Here is a 21,103-nt window from a genome sequence, read left to right on the forward strand (position 1 = left end):
ACAAGGACAAGTGCAGAGTCCTGCACTTAGGACAGAAGAATCCCATGCACCGCTACAGACTAGGGATCGAATGGCTAGGCAGCAGTTCTGAAGAAAAGGACCTACGGGTTACAGTGGATGAGAAGCTGGATATGAGTCAACAGTGTGCCCTTGTTGCCAAGAAGGCCAATGGCATTTTGGGATGTATAAGTAGGGGCATTGCCAACAGATCAAGGGACGTGATCGTTCTCCTCTATTCGACATTGGTGGCCTCATCTGAAGTACTGTGTCCAGTTTTGGGCCCCACACTACAAGACAGATGTGGAAAAATTGGAAAACGTCCAGCGGTGGGCAACAAAAATTATTAGGGGACTGGAACACATGACTTATGAGGAGAGGCTGAGGGAACTGGGATTGTTTAGTCTGTGGAAGAGAAGAATGAGGAGGGATTTGATAGCTGCTTTCAACTACCTGAAAGAAGGTTCCAAAGAGGATGGATCTAGACTGTTCTCAGTGGTAGCGGATGACAGAATGAGGAGTAATGGTCTCAAGTTGCAGTGGGGGAGGTTTAGGTTGGATATTAGGAAAAACTTTTTCACTAGGATGATGGTGAAGCACTGGAATGCGTTACCTAGGGAGGTGGTGGAATCTCCTTTCTTAGAAGTTTTTAAGGTCGGGCATGACAAAGCTCTAGCTTGGATGATTTAGTGGGGGATTGGTCCTGCTTTGAGCAGGGGGGTTGGACTAGATGATCTCCTGAGGTCCCTTCCAACCCTGATATTCTATGATTCTATGACATTCTATACCATAACATCCAGAGCATAGCAATATATATACCTTTTTTAAAATAGCTAAACTGGTTTCTCAATATCTTTTTGTAATAGTTCTAGAAGCCATCAGTGTGGCAACTAATAAATGCAGAACAACATCATGAAAGGCTATATTGGCCAAAACACCAGAACAGAGCTCTTTATGAAAACTATAATGGGATCTTTAATGTTCACAAACAACTTTGTTTTTTCACTTGAATGATATGCATGTGTGTGAGCATGCACATGCACACACATAGTAAACTGCATGATGGTACTCTATTTCTTCCTCACAGAGGAAATGTCTTTTTGTTCTGTTTGTACAGCACCTAACACAAGGAGGCCCTGGTCCAGGACTAGGTCTCCTGTGTGCTACCGTAATGCAAATAATAAAAGTATGAGTCAAATTTCCCTAGTGATTACATTGTAGTTCCAGGGAGACTAGGTATTCCACCGTTAATACAAAACCTTCCCTTCTGAATATCTGGAAGGGCTGGTGTTGACAGACTTCGAACTTTTCTGTTTTCCAGGAACTGAGCGTTTGGCCTCCATAAAACTCCTAGAGCCCACTAGGAATACAAGCCTGATTTTGTTTCAGCTGAAGTCAATTGACTACAACGGGAAGCAGGATTGGGTTCTGGAAGACCATGAATGGGAATCAGTATTACTTTCGTCTGGAAAGAGTCCATCTGATTTTGTTGGGACTCTGCGATGTAATTTTAAAAACTGTATAGGATAAAATCAGGTGCCTGCATGTTCAGATACCTGGTCTGAAAGTACCACTGCTGCACAAATTGGGCACTCAGTTATATGCTGGTTTTTTTGTATGCACACAATTTTCAAAAATTAATCCCTGCACCAAAATGTATTCACTGCACTTATACATCCTTTTAAAAAAGTGGGTCACACTAACAGGCATTTACTAATAGCAAAGTTAGTGGTCATAAGAATGAAATACTGTTTAAGTGTAAATGGTTGTACTGGCTGATAACTATATAGCAAAACCTGACAAGTATGAATCAGCTTGCTTGGTAAATTAATTATGTACATTTGTAGTGTGCACACATTTGAAAATGTACAAAAAATTATAATCCATCTCAGATATTACACAAATGCACAAGCAAATCCTGAAATCAAAAGGATTGGATTGTTTGTTTTCAGAGAGTACCAGCATTTGAGATTAACAGCAAGAAAAAGGGTGAAGACTTCATGTAGCCCTCCATGCCATGATCTAATTTTTGAGACCAATGCTTTTGGACAGAGGTCTCTTGCAAGTGACAATGACTATCAACAAGGGAGAGTGAAAGCTGCCTCTGAAAATACATAAAGGGCACAAAAAAATATAAAGTGAACAAATGTGGGTTGCTATTCTTAGTCAGTTGCCAACGTTCAGCTTTATGTGATTTTATTGTTTTCCTTATGAAACCTGGAGGTTTTGGGGGAGTAGTTTTTCTTAAATGTACAAAAATATTTACAAATCAGCACAGTGAGTATAATTTAACCAATTGGCAAGATAGTGCTATTTCATTTGATTTGGATTAAAGTTTTACATTGTAAAGAACCTATGCTGAATCTAAACCTGTTAATCTGATATTTTTCTTTTAAAATATATACCACTTGAAATGTACAAACAAGGACATTATGGGAGAAAATATAGGGATACCTTTTAAATCCATTATAATAAATTGCAGTAGAGAAGCTTTTTGCATGAACAGTAACAAACAGTGAATATTATGCTAAAAACAGGACATGACCCTCCTAAATATGAACAGTTTTTATGCATAGTATTCTGCACTTGGACAGAAAAATGGCTATTCAATATTGCCTTTGATTTCTTATTTTATTATAATCAATTAAGCTTTCTATATTGGACTCCTTCAAGTATATTGTAGCTGACATAATCAGTACTTCAGCTATTCACAACTGCTTTTCAAATCACACACGCTGACCTCTCCCTCCATAATATTACATTACAGTGAGATTCAAAACGAACATTGCAGTTTGATAGTTAACCTAAGGCACCACTGATCTAGTATCTAGTTGCTTATATTGCTGGCTGAAAAGCTGATAGGATACACAAGACAAGCTGAGAGTTTAACTGGCAGAGCTGCTCAAATCTAAATTGTGTTATATGAAACTTAGACCACAAGAGACAACAGTTCACTTTTTACCCTGGCAACAGATTCAACCTCTTGGCCCTGTGAAAGTCATCTGAATACATGCAGCACACACACACACAAAAAACTCTTCCTATCTTATGACTGAAGATGTATTCAACACACTTATATTTTATGCACATTTGATCATCCTGTTGACAGCCCTGGAAGTCAAGTAATATGGACTATTGCACATAGGTTTCAAACCTTGATGGAGCCCAATAGCAGGCTACTTTTGACAGTCAAATAATGACAAGCACATTGCAGGCTGATGCCCGTCATTCATGAACATCTTGGCCTGCTCCAACCGTTGCACAGCGACTAAGTGGAGGGTCAAAGGTTAAGCTCTAAGAAGACAGCAATGAAGGGCAACTGTCATGCACCACTGCATATTGTGAGGCAGCAAGGAGTGGTTGTCTACTGAAGAACAAGCAAAAATGTTCTCATTCTGTCCAAGCAGACACATATCTGAAGGTCCTAAACGAGACCATTGCCAATTCACGAAGAGCCAAACTGACAACATGCCATTCAAGCTGTCTGCCTCAAATTTGACTTATTTCTATTTCGAATCACGAATGCATGCAAAATATAAGGTTAAGCAGAGCTCTTCAGCAATTGTTTAAAGCAAGCTAGACTTTTTCTTTCTTTTTTAAAAAGGCACCTAAACTTTTTTTTTGTTAAATGTTAAGCAGAAAAATCAACTATCCACAAGCATTTATTTGACTCTCTCAGCAGATTGTAGTCATTTTCAAATTATACATACTGAACTCTGTTTTCTAAATATTGAATTTTCTTTAAAATATGAGAAGACTGGAGCCTGACATCTTATAATCAGAGTTAATAAAAACACCTGGAACGCTGATTTTATATTTGTGTATTAATATTACAATAGAACCATACCTATTACAGCACTGCAAATAAATATGTTGCATTGTTCTATAAAATCATAATTTCCATTATAAATTGTTCAATATAACAATATTTTAATATTTGTTTAAAAGCACTGTTTCTGAAGAGTTATGTTTTCACAGTATGATCAACAATCAAATTGCACTATTTTGCATAATACATATAAACCATATTTTTAACCAATTGCCAGCTAAGATTTATATTTGCTGTTTGCACATTTAAATTGTGTGATCATATTCAGGTTTGCCTGTATTAACATATAAAATACTTATGGAAAAAAAGAAATGCTTTGTTTATGAGATGAACAGTGATGCCTCCCATCTTTCACATAAACCAAATGCCAGACATTAAATTTAATCAGGCTGACAAAGTGTCTTAAGGGTTAGGTTTTTTTATGTCCTTTTCATGAACAGCTCATCTCCCCTATACTTATGGGGGCCAAATACTGCCCTTTAACAAAACAGATCAACATGCAAAGTGCTTGTTTCTCTTTGCTGGGTCATTGGTATCATCCCACTTGTGACACAAGACACTGCTTTGTACCAATTTCTGCCATGCCACCAACACATTAAAGGCCCTATTCACAAATTGTGTGCTTTGTAAACTAAAAAGAGAGTGAATCATCATTATTTATGAGGCATACATTTGGTTCAGAAGGTAGAAAACTACTTGCCTGTCTCATACACAAACACCTTATGCACAAATTCCTCAGTGTATCTTTATTTGGATCTTTTATAGTACCAGTTACATGATCAGCACTTATCTAATTATAAATAATAATGAACCTAAAGATTTTGTGAAAACAGCCTGATCACTGCATTTCAAGGGTCTGCAGGCCAAAAAAAAAAAAAAGCAGAAATCATAAGCATTCCTCTGCAGCTGTGAAAGGCCCTACCTGCAGAGGAAATGGTGAAGTTCCACCGAAAAAAATATACAAACAAACCAAGCCACTTCTCCAGGCTGGGAAGGAAGAAAGTGAGAGAAAGAGTGAGAGAAAGGATGGTCCAGCTTACACTGTTAGCTTGAAGACCCAGGTTGAGTTCTCTGCTGTGCCACAGACTTCCCATGTGATCCCTACGGGCAGGTCTACACTTAATTGTGCTGCTGTAGCACTTCAGTGAAGACACTACTACACCAGTGGGAGAACTTTTCTTGTTGGAGAAGTTAAAACACCGCCACGAGAGGCGGTAGTTATGTTGACAGGAGAAACTCTCCTATCAAAATGGTGCTGTCTACCCTGTGGCTTAGGCTGGTCTAACTGCATCAGTCAGGGGTGTAGATTTTTACACCCAAGTGACATAGTTATACCAATGTAAGTTTATAGTGTAGACCTGGCCTTAGTCTTTCTGTGCCTCAGTTCCTCATCTGTAAAATGGGCATCACAGCCATACCTCACAGAGGTGTTGTGAAGATAAATGCATTAAGGTTCATAATGTCCTCAGTGTGACAGGTATGGTAATTTCCTGCAATATTACCTTATTGTATTAAGTTTGCATATTATTGTGGGCCGGAATTGTCTGTAACCTCTGTAAGAGGGAGCTGTAATAGATATTGCAACACCATGTAGTATCTTTTGCGTCCATTATTTTAAATGAGTTGTTTATGTAACATTGTGTGCTAATCATGGGGGAGGGCTACAACAGCATACATTACTTCAAACTAGATTCTCCAGAGACTAACAGACAAAAATAGGACTTTTGGATACATAGCCCAAGTTTAAACTGACTCAGGAGCTTTATTTTTGATCCAGCAAATGGACAGAACCTTATGTCGAAGTTGGGGGCAATTCTTAGGAAAGGGTTGTAAGGATTTGATCTACTAGGGTCCCATAAAGCTGATAGGTAATCCTTGTTAAGCTTGTTATCATGCATGTATGTTCTTTTATTATTTTAATATGATTTCTCTGTAATGCTTTTACCTCAAGAATAAATGTGCTTGCTTATAAAGAGTTATGTAGTAACTTGTAACTGCTGGAAACTACTCTGTTCTTACTGTCTGGAGAGGAAGCATAGAGTAGACATTGGCCTGTTTAGGCAGTCTGGCTTGGTGGGAATATCACAGGGAGGCAGCAAATGGAGCAGCCTAGAAAAACCCCAGTCAGGAGGGAGGGAGACGTGGGTCTCTGCCACAGTTGAGATGACTACTGAGCAGCTGGAAGCCTAGAATGGGTGCCCTTAATGGCCACAAAGGGGGGACCCGGGTGAAATTGCCCTGTGAACTGTGACACTCAGATATTTCAGTAAAGAAAACTATACAAGTAATAGACAGACAGACAGACAGATTGTTGTTCAAGTGTTATGGTGATGGGGAGCATATAAAGACAGATTAGGGGAACCTGGCAAAGGTGTCGACTCTTTGTGAGACGGTGGAATATAGTTGCACAATTCCCTCTCTCAGAGTCAAACAGAGGAGTGGTAGTGCTGTTAATCCGCTGCTACATTCACCTGCTAGCCACGCCATCACTCAAGACGTAGTGGCCTGGATGCCCTAGAGCATCAGAGCTGTAACAGCCATGGGAGAGTGGCTTGAAAGCTGCTACACAGCCTAGGGATGAGGATAATTTTATATGTAGAAGCTCCCTGCGCCAACTCCAGCTGCCTAGGCTGGGTGAAGTGGAAAGCTAGGGATATTTGCCCTTAATCAGCAGAATTAAAATAAATTTTTAAGAAATGTATATAGTTGAATCACACTACTGGGGCAGAAATACGATTTGTAGTAGCCATTAGACCATTGTTTTACATCACATTTTGCTCCACATTTAGGACTCAACCATACATAATGCTAATACCCCATTGACTATTCCACAGGGCTACTTCAATGGGGTTACTCACTATAGTAAGCACAACACCTGGTAATAAGTGTTTGCACAACTGGACCCTTAGTTTATTTTCAGCTGAACCACCAGCAAAACAGAAAGTGACATAAATACTACAAATACACCACATCTTGCAAGATCAAGTCTTAACAGTACAAGTGCCTAATCCACTATCCAGTTTCATAGGATGGGAGAGGCTTAATTCCAATTAGCATGTGTCCAGTTCCTTTTCCGTGAAAAGTTTATCAACCAACATCTTATTAAAAATTTTAAGAGAAAGCACAACTGATTAAAAGATGCACAAATATGACCAACTATCTATACTTTTTTTAACCACAATAAACTCTAAGACAGTAGTTTTTAGCTTTTTTTATTTGTGGACCTCTAAAAAAAATTTCAGATGGAAGCGCGGACCCCTTTGGAAATCTTAGACAGTCTGCAGACCCCCAGGTGTTGAAAAACACTGCTCTAAAAAACAGAGCAGGGAAGCATCAGGTGACGATGGCCTAATGAACTAAACACCAAATTTTGGGGGTGGTATGGGGAACAAAACCATAAATTCCCTTTTACCACAGATTCAAATCCTAGCATGGTTGATTCAGCCATTTCCCCTTCCAGTGTAGATAAACTGAGTTCGAAAGGTTGGGTGGCAGACGTTTTTTTTTAATTCTGCCTGCTGTGAATGGGCAGTAAATGTCCCATGGCCCATTACATAACACTAGTTATTCCAATGTATTTATCCATTACAACTCATCCCTGTATCAGAACACTGTGTGCCAGTCAGGCTCCTACCTAGAACTGGGCAGAACTGGATTTTCATTTTGTGGGAATTGCAATGATTTTGTAGTTTCTTCCATTCCAAAACAGAACAGAAACAAAAAATGATGAAATGTCCAGCAAACCAAAATTCTGGGGAAAAAAAAACAGCTCATTTCAAGTCAATTTAAAAACACTTAGTTCTAATTTTGATTTTTACACAAGAAGTCATTTTGAAACCAAAAATATTAAATGTTCTGAAAAAGGTTAAAACAGACTTTCAACTGTATTAAAATCTCTCACCCGAATTTTTCTTTCAGAATAAATTTTCATAAGAATTGACACATTTCTGCTAAATGCTTTGCTTTTGATGAACAGACATTTTCTGATGAAAAAAAGTGTTCATTTGGAAAATGTCTGATCTGCTCTACTCCAGTCTTCCCACTTTACAGGTAAGATAATTTCACTGATGTTGTACCTGCGCTGTTTGGGAAGAATTTAGGATTATTAAAATGGAAGATTTTTTTTTTGTTTTAAATCTGTGATGATGCCGGTTAGTACATGGTACAGGGCACATATAGTACATCTCCCCTTCTAAGTTGTCTGCAGTCACATGAATCACAGACACCAGGCAGTGAAAGCATTCTTCCCAACATCAGAGTATGCTGCCCAAGGCAATTTTCATTGGCAGCGGTATTGGTATAGTTTGAACTGCTTGCATGGATCTACCATGTGGTAAGACTGGCTAACACCCAATAAAATTGCCAAGCTAACACCATCGTCCTTTGACTAACTTACATGTATTTATCATTAGTAAGTAGCCCCCCATCAATGCTCTATGAACACCTTTTTTATTGATAAAAAAATGTGCATTTCAATAGGTCCACACGCTTTGAGATATGGGGTGGGATTTTCAGATGTGCCTAAGGCCCCGATTTTTAAAGATGTTTAGGCATTGCTGCACTCAGTGTTATAATGCTTAACTGATTTAAGAGCCTAAATCTCATTCTCAAAAGGGATTTTGGCTCCTATGTAAGCCAAATGAGACTGAGACTCCTAAAGCAGGCTTTTTCATACTGAGCAAAGCAACGCCAAAATACTTTAAAAATCTGGGCGTAAGTGATTTAGGCATCATTGACTTTCAATTAAGCTTGTGCTCCTAAGTCATTTAAGTGCTTGTGAAAATCCTATCCATTTCTGCAAATATCTATTTGGAGTTAATATGAATTTTTTCAAAATTATTTTAAAATTTTAACACTGTTAAATCTGCTAAATCACAGTTTAGCTTCATCTTTAAAGTTAATGTAATAGTCTTACTGGTCAGAGTATGTACACAAGATAACATTCTACAGAGCTGTAATAATATTTGCCTCCTGGACAGAAAAAAATACTTATAAAACCCATTGGTTATGTGAGCTTACTATTCCTTGTTAGGTATTCTATCTTATTCCCACTTCAACCCTCTGCAAAAAGTACATGTTCCTCACATCCTTCTGTTAAGGACTACTGAACTTCTGCAAGCAATAAGTGCACGATATGCAACATAGCATGGAACAGAGAAGAGAATTTTTGCTCTTAAGTAATTTCAATTGTTTCCATTGTAGCCGTAAGACTCATTGGAATCCAATCCTACAGTCCTTTATGGAGGCAAAACTTCAAGTAATGCGAGTTGCCTCTAGTCAGGCCCTTAAGGAATTTAAACACAGATTTACCCAACTTGTAAAATAATCACAAAAATATCAAAGTGCACAGTTACTTAAGACCTAAGCTATGATGTTTCCAGCTCTATAAGAACAAAAATAGCAACACCTGTTTTACCCTACTAGGTATCCTTTCAAGTATTCAATGCATGGAGCACCAGTTGCCTCAGGGTCATGAAATAATACTAAAAACTTTATAATCATTCATTGATTTAGTTTTCAGCATAGTATATCATTTGAATCCAATGGGAACATAAAGAGCTATTTGTGAGGTCAACCACAGTACAGACAGAGGCTGACATGATATCGATGGCAAGGTGGAAAGAAATTGCCAAATACAGCAGATCAATACCTCGTTTCACTGTTACAGCCTTCTGCAGACACAAAATATATATCTTTACAGCTACGAAAATAATAATAATGAAAGTGGGAGATAAATGCTTCCCTCAAGGTAAACTATTTGATTAGCTGAGGGCAAAGGTGACAACAGCAGTTACACTAAAGTAACTTTACACTCTTAAATAAAAGTAGTGGGATGAGCAGCAGATAAAAGGGCAAAATGAAACTGAACATATTCTAGGGGACAGAGATGTAATTCTTCTAGGAAGGGTGCATTATGTGCAGTATAATGGAAGAGAGGTTGCTTAAGTAAAACACAATAGTCCAGAGTTTCCTTCCACAGTAAGACTATCATAACTTTAAAACAAACGATTTGTAAACTACTGCACTATCATTTATAATACAGAGGATTTCAAGAATCCATAATAAAGTATATGCGATAACAATGTTTTAAATGCTAACAGTCAAACATAATTTGTAGTTCAGTATCGAATATAATAGAATACAATATTATACTCCCATTTGGTAACAGAAGGCAAGAGGATCATTTAATATTTTGATGCTCTAGGTCATTAAAGGTAAACTGAGTAACTGAGAATATGGATGAATTATTGTAACCATAATTAGAACCCAATCCTGCTCCCACTGAAATCAATGCAAGTTTTATCACTGTTTCCATAGGAAACAATGTGATTCCATCATGACTTAATTTCAAGAGAGAAGATTCAATTCTGGAGCTGCTAATGTGGAATGCCATTAACATCATGTGCTGTATATGCAGAATCTGAAGACAGATTCCTGTGGGCTGCTTCTGGTATTACACAACAATATACCTCAGTTTTATATGAACAACCATCACAGTGCAAAAATTAATTTTATCAAAATAAAACCAAAAAACTGTGCTATCCCTGCCCAGAAAGGTGACCATTTTTGAGTGAAAATTGGCCTATTTGCACCCAAAGTTCTATTTTCCTTTAAAAAAAAAATCCAAGGTGTGGTTTTATTTTTCTTTATTTTTGTGGTAAATCTGCAGACATATTTGCCTTAACTTCAGATGTAAAGGTTTCTGAATTTCATTTCAAATATTCCACATAGTTCTAGCCACTACTACTTTCACACAGTTCATTAGTGCAAAAAGAAAAGAGGCAGACAGGCTGCACCAACCTTCTGAGGTCAATTCCTTTTCAACCATACCCATAAAATAATACCCTGAATATACCCTGAAAAAGAAGGGAGCAGATAAGTGTAGCTCTATATTGGACAGTGCCTTCCGAGGAGTTCCGAGAGAACTCCAAGGATTTGATAATTTTCTTAATTTCAGTGCTAGCTTTTAAGGATCTCTACTTTGTGTTCTTGAAGATTATGGAAGAGGGGTATTCACTAATGAAGTTAGAACTAAACAAATGGCATGGGGATAGATCATCCCATCTGTGGATATAAAGAACAAAAAATGAAAGGGCTATCTGCTCAGGTGTGGGGCATGAGGGGACACATGAAAGGATATGCTACCATTCTGGCATCATTCCCCTATTTCCCCAGAGGTACGCCCATAGAATCAGATCCAGATCTGAACGCGAGAAGAGGCTTGAGTTCTGTCAGAATGCTGTTCCCCCATCCCCACCCAAAGCAATTACTTTAGACACTTTTCCCCATACACATGTGAACACACGCACAAACACACTTAAGAGGGATTCTGGGGGTAGCAGCAAGGGGGCTATGGTCACCTCAGAGATTCCACTGGTTTAAGTTCAATGGGACTAACTTGGGTGACTAATAGTTTGCTTATGTAAAAAAAAAAAAAATAACTGCACTTTTTGGAGACTGATGGAAAGAAATCTTAAACTTTTAATGTCATGTATCAAAATGTGGAAGAAATTGTTGTGGAGCCGCTGGCCTTCAAACTCTGAAGTATGTGTGTAATTAAATATAGTACCCATAGGCATGGGATACAAGAGTTATCCTACCCTATGAATAGGAATTGTAAATGTCTGTTTAGCCCCATCTTGCAGGCAGACCCGTATAACCAAGCAGAGCCCTTTTGTACAGTTGCAGTATCAAGGCCTAAACCTTTTGCAGAAGGCACACATAATACACTCTTGGTAAGGCTGATTCTTTTAAAAAAAAATGTAAGTTTGATCCATTACAATAAAACCAAAAACAGCAATGAGAGGGGTAATTACAAAGTAAATACTTCTATAAGCATTGCTAGAGTGAAGATCAACTTGACGCTTTAAGCATAAAAATGGAAATCTGATTGAAGATTTTCCCTGTCACATCTCAGGGTGAATCATCTTTGTGCAACATTACAAGACACTTTTCTTAAAAATAATCATCCATCCTCCAGTTCTAGACCCTGATCTTGCAACAAGAACTGTTAGAATTTCTCACGAACAATATCCCAATGACTTTATTAGTACTCCAAAAAGGGCATGGGTCCATTTCAGTGAATCCCAATGCAGGAACATGGCCATTGAAATAATTTAAAATAGTTTTGCTGTTTTTAAAAAGCTCCATTTTGGGAGGTGGTGTGCACCTGCAACACCAGTTATTACTACTAATTATTATTAATAATAATTATCTGTATTACAGTACTGCCTAGAGACCACAACCGAGATCAGTGTCCCACCGTGCTAGGCGCTATACATATAAAAGGGCCAGTCCCTATCCTTTGATCTTACAATCTAAGTAAATAAAATAAACAAAGGGAGAGAGAGAGGCAACGAAGGAACATAAGAATGGTCATACTGAGTCAGACCAATGGTCTATCTAGCCCAGTATCCTGTTTCTGACAGTGGCCAATGCTAGGTGCCCCACAGAGAATGAACAGAACAGGGAATCATCAAGTGATCCCGTCCCATCACCCATTCCCAGCTTCTGGCAAACAGAGGGTAGGGACACCATCCCTGCCCATGCTGGCTAATAGCCATTGATGGACCTATCCTCCATGAACTTATCTATTTCTTTTTTGAACCTTGTTACAGTCTTGGCCTTCATAACATCCTCTGGCAAAGAGTTCCAGAGGTTAACTGTGTGAAAAAATACTTCCTTTTTTTTTTTTAAATCTCCTGCCTATTAATTTCATTTGGTGACCCCTAGTTCTTGTGTTAGGAGGAGTAAATAACACTTCCTTATTTACTTTCTCCACACCAGTCATGATTTTATAGACCTCTATCATAAGTCCCAGTCTTATTAATCTCTCCTCACATAGCAGCCTTTCCATACCCCTAACCATTTTTGTTGTCCTTTTCTGAAGGGGCAGCCACATCTGCATGCAGTATTCAAGATGTGGGCGTATTGTGGATTTATATAGAGGCAATATGATATTTTCTGTCTTATTCACTATCACTTTCTTAATGATTCCCAAGATTCTGTTCGCATTTTTGACTGCTGCTGCACATTTTGTCAATGTTTTCAGAGAACTATCCACCATGACTCCAAGATCTCTTTCTTGAGTAGAGACAGCTAATTTAGACCCCATCGTTTTATATGTATAGTTGGGATTGTTTTACAATGTGCATTGAATTGCATTTATCAACACTGAATTTTATTTGCCATTTCGATGCCCAGTCATCCAGTTTTGAGAGATCCTTTCGTAGCTCTTGGCAGTCTGCCTGGGACTTGACTATCTTGAGTAGTTTTGTATCATTTGCAAATGTTGCCACCTCACGGTTTACCCCTTTTTTCAGATCATTTATGAACATGTTGAATAGGACTGGGCCCAGTACAAACCCCTAGGCGACACCACTATTTACCTCTCTCCATTCTGAGAGCTGACCATTTATTCCTACTCTTTGTTTACTATCTTTTAACCAGTTACCCATCCATGAGATGGTCTTCCCTCTTATCCCATGACAGCTAAAAAGGAACAAAGAGGTGAAGCAACAGCAGGTCAGTGGCAGAGCAGAAAATAGAACCAGGTCTCCGAACTCCCAGTCCAGAACCTGTCACCTCTCACTGAAATCAATGGTAACTGAAGGAACTCAGCAGCCATATGCTGGGCCAGATGCCAAATTTGTAAAGTTACAGATGACAGTGGAAAAATATTCAGAGCTTTTGGAGATAATATTTTCAAGATAGTAAAATACAAACATTCTTTGTGTTAATCTCTGACACATTCTCCTTACAGGACACAATTGACAAAACAAACTAGAGCTTGCAATGAAAATCCAAGTAACTTACATTCTTAGCACTTATTGATATCTTATACCTGCAAACTTCTAATCTGGGCAAGATGGGCTTGTCTTATTTATAACAAAAACGACAGTGTAAAACAGCATGTTTAATAAATCTGGGGACCTAAAGTACCATCATAATTCAGACCAGCAAGACAGACACTCACTCCTTAATTAAGTGGATGATGTTCTATTTAAAACAAAAAGACAACCCTCGGCTATAGAGAAGATTAAGCACTCGCCCTTGCAAAGGAAGCTCCAACTATTATCAATGTAAAGACTTTAAATAATGAAAAATAAACCATCTAATAGACTGTATTCAATAGTAAGTAGAAAGACAGGACACAGACTGATTTGGATTAACACATTTTCAGTTATAACAAGTAATTTTACAGAGGATTAGTATCTTGATGGTCTGATCAATACTAGGCACTGCTGCTATTACAGATGAAGAGAAAATTACCCCTCAGGTAATAAAGTGTGTGTGTCTTGGTTCTCCTTTATTTGCTGAGTCCATTACTGTAATGGTTCCAGCATTAACAGCTGGGGCAATTTAAACAGCAGGGTTGTGATGAATTTAAAAGTAGGGAACATTTGCTACTCATTCCTTCTTTTATTTTATTCTGCATATGCAAGGCCTCTACCTAGTTGTTTCCAATATACAGATCATATTTTATGTGACAATCAACACTATTTCTCAATTACTGTCTCGTTAATAATGTTAGGGGCCAATAATGTGACTAAAACAAAAACTGCTAGTGGCATATTGGGCTGCTGATTCTGCTAAAACTTGCACACTGTTTACCTAAACAAGAAGCATAAAAGGATTATCTGAGTGCATATAAAGTGTTATGTTCACATTATTTCACTTAGATACAGACACTGTAAGAAGACTGATAAAATAAATTTAATCAACAAATTTAACATTTTTATTGTTTTATTAAGAAAAATGCAAACAAGAAAAATGGGAAATTAAAGGATTATATAAACAATAAACTACACCAATGCAATGTTAAAGCTGAGATATTTAATCATATAAAAGAGATTACTGTTTTCCAACATCAATCTTAACTCCTCTCCCTTGTTATGTTATTTTGAGAATAGCTGGTTATATCAGTGGTGTGTGAGAATATGTTAAAACACCAAATAGGCATTAAAATGGGTATGTGCCTGGCAGCAAGTTAAGAACGATATGGGGAACTGAATTTCTGACTTTTGACGGCATGAAATCTCAACCTTAACATTGTGTTACTATAGTTATTTGTAGATGACTTCCTTTTTCTTTTCTGTAAATAAAATAGAATTGTTTATGATATTTTAGCAAAGACTAAAGAATTCTCTATTACTTTCCCTTTCAACCCAGCTCACGCATGGAACAATCACACACCAAGATATACACAGATGCCACTAAAATCCCTTCTGAACATTCAGATGTCTGTATGTTGATACATTTTATTATTAGTATTGCCATAGCCCCAAACGATCCCAGCTGCAGAGCCAATTGTACTGGGTGCTGTACAAATATATATTTAATGATGGTCAGACAGATTCATTGCTACTAGTTCTTGTTTGTTAGCATTATACAGCCACTTTGCACCAGTATAAAAGACTGCACAGGATGCAGGTTAATACTGAATTGGGTCCAGTAGCATCATCCCCCAACATTCTACAAGCTAATCTTATTCGAGTTAAGGAAAATAATATTTTGGGGGGAAGAGTATGCCATTTTTCAAACAGTCCTAATTTAAATTCCTAATCCCGCAAACTCTTACAAGATGCTACCTGCCAACTGAAGTTTGCCAGTGCTTAGCACCTCTCAGGCTTACATTTACTTTTAAACTTTTTTTTAAAAAACCCACACAAACACACAAAGTAATGCACACATTGCTTATTGAGCAATGCATACTTGCCATGGATTAAATTTTAAAAGAAAACTGTGACGATTAATCAGACAAGATGTCTGGAAGGTGAAAAATCCCTGCTTTTTTTTTTTTTTTAAATGTGTGTGGGGTTTTTTTTAATTAAAATCATTTCAAATATTCAAAAAAATATTCAATCAAACTTTTATGGGGAAAAAATAGATTCTGGACTGAAACCAAGCATGGGAAAATTGGTTTTAAAAAGCATATATTTTCTTTGTCCAATTTAATAAAGGAAATGGCCAAAACTATGGCCTACTCTGTAATGAAGTAAGGAACCCAAATAAAAAGCAGATGGGACTAATTACATTTAAATTATGTGTGAAGAGAAAGGAAACTCTCATACGTGTTGAGTGCTCAATTAAAACGTCTGTCCTGTTGGAATCACCAATCAATAATGTCTAGTCTAACAGCTCTATTTTTATGTTGAACACTATAATGCACACAAAGGCAATATTTTGGTGAAGGCAGGACAGCAGAGCTAGGCTTAGGACAAATAATGGGCTGAAATTAATTGGAGCTGATGGCACTCAGCACCTTGAGGAAGCTCAGCCTCATGAAGTTCTGCTAGTTTGCATCACTTTACACCCATATGAATATTCAGCAGAAGAGCACTAATGTTCCACTGGTCACACGGAGACCAAAAACATATAGTACATTGCAACTGAATCATTACATTACAGAAACTGTACTCTAAAGAAATCCCACCACAGTCCTTGGAGCAGGAGAGTTCTTCTAAAATAGCACAAAACAAAAACTTTGATGATGTACGTGAAGGCTTCCTTTGAAGAGAGACAGGTAGCCTGCTGCAGGAGATCAGTGCTTGAGCATCAGTAGGGCCCAACCTCAGCCTCTACTGATATGTGTGTGGTTTCAGATTAGCGGCCGCGTTAGTCTGTATCCACAAAAAGAAAAGGAGTACTTGTGGCACCTTAGAGACTAAAATTTATTTGAGCATAAGCTTTCGTGAGCTACAGCTCACTTCATCGGATGAATTCTGAATGCATCCGATGAAGTGAGCTGTAGCTCACGAAAGCTTATGCTCAAATAAATTTGTTAGTCTCTAAGGTGCCACAAGTACTCCTTGATATATGTGTGCACACACTTCCTCTTGCATTATACCCCTTGCACTATAGTTCTTCTTACCCGTAATTTATACAGGTGTAAGTGAGATCAGAGTTTGGCTTTAAAACAAACATTGCATATACTTTATACAAAATATACAAAAAGAAAAGGAGTACTTGTGGCACCTTAGAGACTAACAAATTTAAATAATAAATAAATAATAATAATTTAAATAATTTAATAGTCTCTAAGGTGCCACAAGTACACCTTTTCTTTTTGCTAATACAGACTAACACGGCTGCTACTCTGAAACCTGACAAAATATACAGAGGCCTTATATTCTCCTTTCACTTACACTGGTGCATAGCAGTAATTCCACAAAATCAATTAATTTACACTGTTGTAACATCACCAATAAAGGAGAATCAGATTCATAATATTAATCAAACACTGTATGAGGGTGCTAGAAAGCCATACAAAAAACTATAGTTAATAGTGCCTTCAAACTATATAAAGTAGTACTCTGAGTTAAATTTTCAAGGTGGGCTCATGATATCATTAAACATACACACACATTCAAGAAAAAAATTCAAATGCCAGGAAGCCATAAAATACCTAATATTCCTATCAGGACTGTGATTAGCACTCAGAAGCAGCAGGCTCCCCGCCCTGTGCTCAGGCCACACCTCTTGCAGCTAGAAGCAAGGCAATTGTGTCCGACTCTTGGTCTACAGTTAAACAAGTAGCATGTCACAGGCCATCAAAACGATTTCATGACCCAGAGGTGGAAGGAAGTAGCCCTGGGAGACGGGCACTGCCCTGCAGACACCGAGACTGGAGAAATCAACCGCAGCCACATGGTTGCTGAACAGAAGGTCCCAAGCACAGGGCGGACAGCGCCAGTTAAGGGCCGTAGATACTGACCCACCAGCGCGCTGCAACGTCATGGGAACAGGGGGAGGATTTGAACCCAGGACACCTGGGTAGGGCTCCCGCCTAACGCCCCGGCAGCGCTAACACTCGGGCCCAACAGGCAGGGGGCAGGCCAGTGCTGGTCTTTCGGTTTAATCAATAGCTGCGCGCTGTCCCTCAGGCGAGCGGGACGCTGCAGGAATTCACAGCCAGGGAAGGGGGCCAGAGGTCCCGGCCCGGAGCAGCGCCCACTACCGTCCCCTCCGGCCGCGGGGGATCCTGCTTGGGCAGGGATGCTCCGGCAACCGCTGGGGCGTGATGAGCTCCCCCGCCGGCAGCCGAGAAATCCCCCCTGGACTGCAGAGCCCAGCCTGGGGGCGGGCAGGCGAGCTCGGGCGGGAGGGCGGCCTGACAAGGCTGGGAGGGGCAGGAAGGAAAGAGAAGGTACCTTGGCTTCTTTTTTCTCGCTCGCCCCTGCTCGCCTCTTCATGCCGCCGCCCGCCGTGCTCGAGCACCGCCCCCAACGCGTGCGGCGCCCCACACCGCCGCGCTCGGCCTCCCCGTAGTCTTTTCAGCCTCTTCCTGCCGGCCCCAGCGCGGGCCTGGCGCTCCTGTCAGGACTACAACTCCCGGGATGCAGCGCGGTTGACACACGGGAAGAAGGGGGAGGGAGCCTGGAACGCTGGCCGCCGAACTACAACTCCCGTCAGACAGTGGGCCACAGCCTCGCCGGGCCCCCCCAGTCGGAGGAAATGACCTTTCTTCGTAGCAACAGAGGCCGTTGCTAACGGAGTCTGAGCGGCTGCGGGGGAGAGAGAGGAGCACGTAGGGCCGTGAGTACCCAGGGAGCTTTACCGCCCTTGGGGCACGGGGTCCGGTGGGACATGACGGGGCAGGGGTCGCTCTGGGGCTGGAACACCCACGGGGAAATCTGAGCGGGTGCTCCGCACCCACCGGCAGCCAAGCTCCCCCGCTTGCCTCTGCCCCCGGCTCAGGAGGAGGGTCGGGGGCGCAAGCTCCGGACAGCGCTTACCTCAAACAGCTCCCGGAAGCAGCGGCATAGCCCCCTTCCGGCTCCTACGCGGAGGCGCGGCCAGGCGGGTCTGCGCGCTCCACCATCTGCAGGAATTGCCTACACAGCTCCCATTGGCCATAGTACCTGGCCAATGGTCAGGGAGCCGTGAAGTCAGCGCTTGGGGAGAGGGAGCAGAGGCAGTGCGCAGACCCGTCTTGCCACGCTTCTGCCACCAACAGCAGGGACAGGGAGGCTCACCTCGGATGGTTTCCCTGTCCTTGCTCTTGGTGGCGAAGGCGCGGCCAGGCAGCTCTGCAGGCACCACTCTCTGCAGCTCCCGTTGGCTGTGGTTCCCAGTCTATGGGCTGGGAGCCGTGAAGTCAGCACTCGGGAAAGGGGGACAGAAATAGTGTGCCGTGGCCTCTGCCGCTTGCAGGGAATTGCCCATGAGCACCCCCCACAGACCTCAAAATTTTTACTGTGGATACCTGTGTTTGTGTATGGACATGTTGCCGACCCCTGTGATGGAGCCATACTTGGTTTTTTGTCTAGCCATGGCCTATCCTGGGCGAGGGGTGTTTTTTTAAGGTCATGGGCTTGCCACCAGTCCTGCTCTATGCAGTCTGGTGCCCCTTTTCCTTGGGGCAGGTCCCGGACCCCAGATCCCGTGTGGGCCCATGAGATGCCATCCTCTGCCAGGGGCCTTGCTCCCAGAGATTTGAGCATAGGAGTGTGGCTGGCTACTCCACGGGCTAGTCTCAGTCCTGCTCCAGGCTAAGGGCCAGATGCTTCCCACAGATACATAGATAACACTGGGCTTAATGGGAATTGCCCTCCTCTGCTTGAGGGAAGAGTGTAGCTTTAAGATACGCACAGGCTCTCACCTTGCATACATACACCAGTATGTTTTCCCCCAAGGTTACACATTTTTCCTAGCACTGGTGCAGCTACACAGGTGGGAGTGCAAGTGCAGGAAAGATGCTGGTGTCTCCCAGAGTTTCCAACACTGGCCCACCCAGACTGGCTTGGTTTAGGCCTCCCAAGGTTACACTGATGGCTGTTAGGCTAAGAAACAAGCCTATATGCTGAGAAGGAATTTTGGGTTTGATTTCTTGATACTTTTATATTTTATACTAATATGTATGAAGAACAATGAACAGAGGCACTGTGCGTTGCATTTCCCACAACTAGATGGGTCTTTTAATACAATGAGAAAAGATTAGGGATCGAGCTAAAGTGTTACAGGGTATGGTAGGAATGTAATATATGAGCATACGCTGGAAGGCTGCCTGTTCTCTCAAGGCAAGGTCAAGCAACCAGTCGAGAGGGGAAGAGGGGAAGATATAAAACACTAAAAGGCCAAAGAAATGCCTGTCCTGACCATAGCACAACCTCACCCCTCCCATGGGATACAAAACAGGTGGGATGAAGACCCTAGACTCAAGATCCACTAAAATGGAACATGACCGTAAGTTGTAAGGGGTGGGACCAAGGGTGTCCATTGCAGGTATATTTGGGCCTGCTAAGAAGGAGGAGGTGGGAAATGGACATGGGGAGGGGGGAAATGAGGAACGGAGACACACGCAAGGCTCTGTCGCATCAGATCTGGGAAGAGGGAACGGGGGAAACGCTCTGCGGCATCAGAGTTGGGAACGGAACACTGGGAAACAGACTCTACCAGCATGTAGAGCTCTGGATATGCTTGCTTGGAACTAACCCCTATAAACATTGCATTGCCTGCACGTTGGACTTCTGGTCTTCTGCTTTCTGTCTGCATGACAAGAACCAGGGGAGGGAGCAAAGGGAAAGCCCTCTAACAGTGGCCAGATAGCTTGGTGCTCTTGCCATTGATATCGCCAGTAGAACTGCAAACGGGGAGAAGGCTAGAAACCGCTTCTGTGTCAGTTCCCAGATTCATAACATCATGACAATGATATTTACCCACTTACCTCATACAGGGTGGCTGCCAAATGTAGTGAATGTTTGCAAAGTATTTGAAGGCAACCCCTATATAAGTATGTGCTTGTTGTTTATTTGTATAGCATCAGCAATTAGAGGACCCAAGTGCATTTCTTACCAGTTACTGCAGAATGTGCCAATGCACTGAGATGGTGAAAAACAAACAAAACACCCCAACATTGTAACATCTAGAAAAGTGTGAAAGAATATTGGACCATGTGTCTATGCTCACTCCTAAAACAGAATGTGAGACTATTTTTAATACCATCTCCCAATAGGCACTGTTTCTTGGGGGGAAAAAGATAAATGGCATCAGTTACCTCTGGTGTATGGCTAGAAGAAGAATGCAGGGTATTTGTAGGGAATTTACAAATTTGTGGCTCAGAGATATATGTTTGTTTGTTTTCACCTAAATTATGCTAAAAATGGCCAATATTTTCAAATGGAAGTACCTAAATTTAAGCATTTAGATCCTTACTTAGCTAAATAAGTATCCTAATTTTCAGAGGTACTGAGCATGTATGGCTCCTATTGACTTCAATAACAACTGCACTTTTAGTATTGCTGAAAATTAGATTACTAATTAGGTACCCAATGA

At 40.7% G+C, this 21,103-nt stretch overlaps 2 protein-coding genes across 19 annotated transcripts in view; one reads left to right on the forward strand and one right to left on the reverse strand.

The window, feature by feature from the left end:
• FTO (FTO alpha-ketoglutarate dependent dioxygenase) overlaps nucleotides 1–18,104 on the reverse strand; it is a 334,924-nt gene extending 316,820 nt beyond the window's left edge. For 5 of the 9 annotated variants that reach the window (XM_038367908.2, XM_043495120.1, XM_038367915.2 and 2 more), the window contains exon 1: nucleotides 17,980–18,096. In XM_038367908.2, the coding sequence (XP_038223836.1) occupies nucleotides 17,980–18,021 (42 nt within the window). In that variant the 5' untranslated portion in view covers nucleotides 18,022–18,096. Of the gene's footprint in view, nucleotides 1–17,979 lie in introns of all 9 variants that reach the window. The other 4 variants (XM_043495119.1, XM_043495126.1, XM_043495128.1 and 1 more) reach the window with 1 other exon arrangement.
• RPGRIP1L (RPGRIP1 like) overlaps nucleotides 17,351–21,103 on the forward strand; it is a 140,465-nt gene continuing 136,712 nt past the window's right edge. For 3 of the 10 annotated variants that reach the window (XR_006275173.1, XR_006275171.1, XR_006275172.1), the window contains exon 1: nucleotides 18,214–18,364. The gene's annotated coding sequence lies outside the window, so the exon portion shown is untranslated. Of the gene's footprint in view, nucleotides 17,603–18,210; nucleotides 18,365–21,103 lie in introns of those variants that run through there. The other 7 variants (XM_043495116.1, XM_043495117.1, XM_043495113.1 and 4 more) reach the window with 6 other exon arrangements.

Source organism: Dermochelys coriacea, chromosome 12, assembly GCF_009764565.3.
Source record: "Dermochelys coriacea isolate rDerCor1 chromosome 12, rDerCor1.pri.v4, whole genome shotgun sequence".
Classification (NCBI taxonomy): Eukaryota; Metazoa; Chordata; order Testudines; family Dermochelyidae; genus Dermochelys; species Dermochelys coriacea.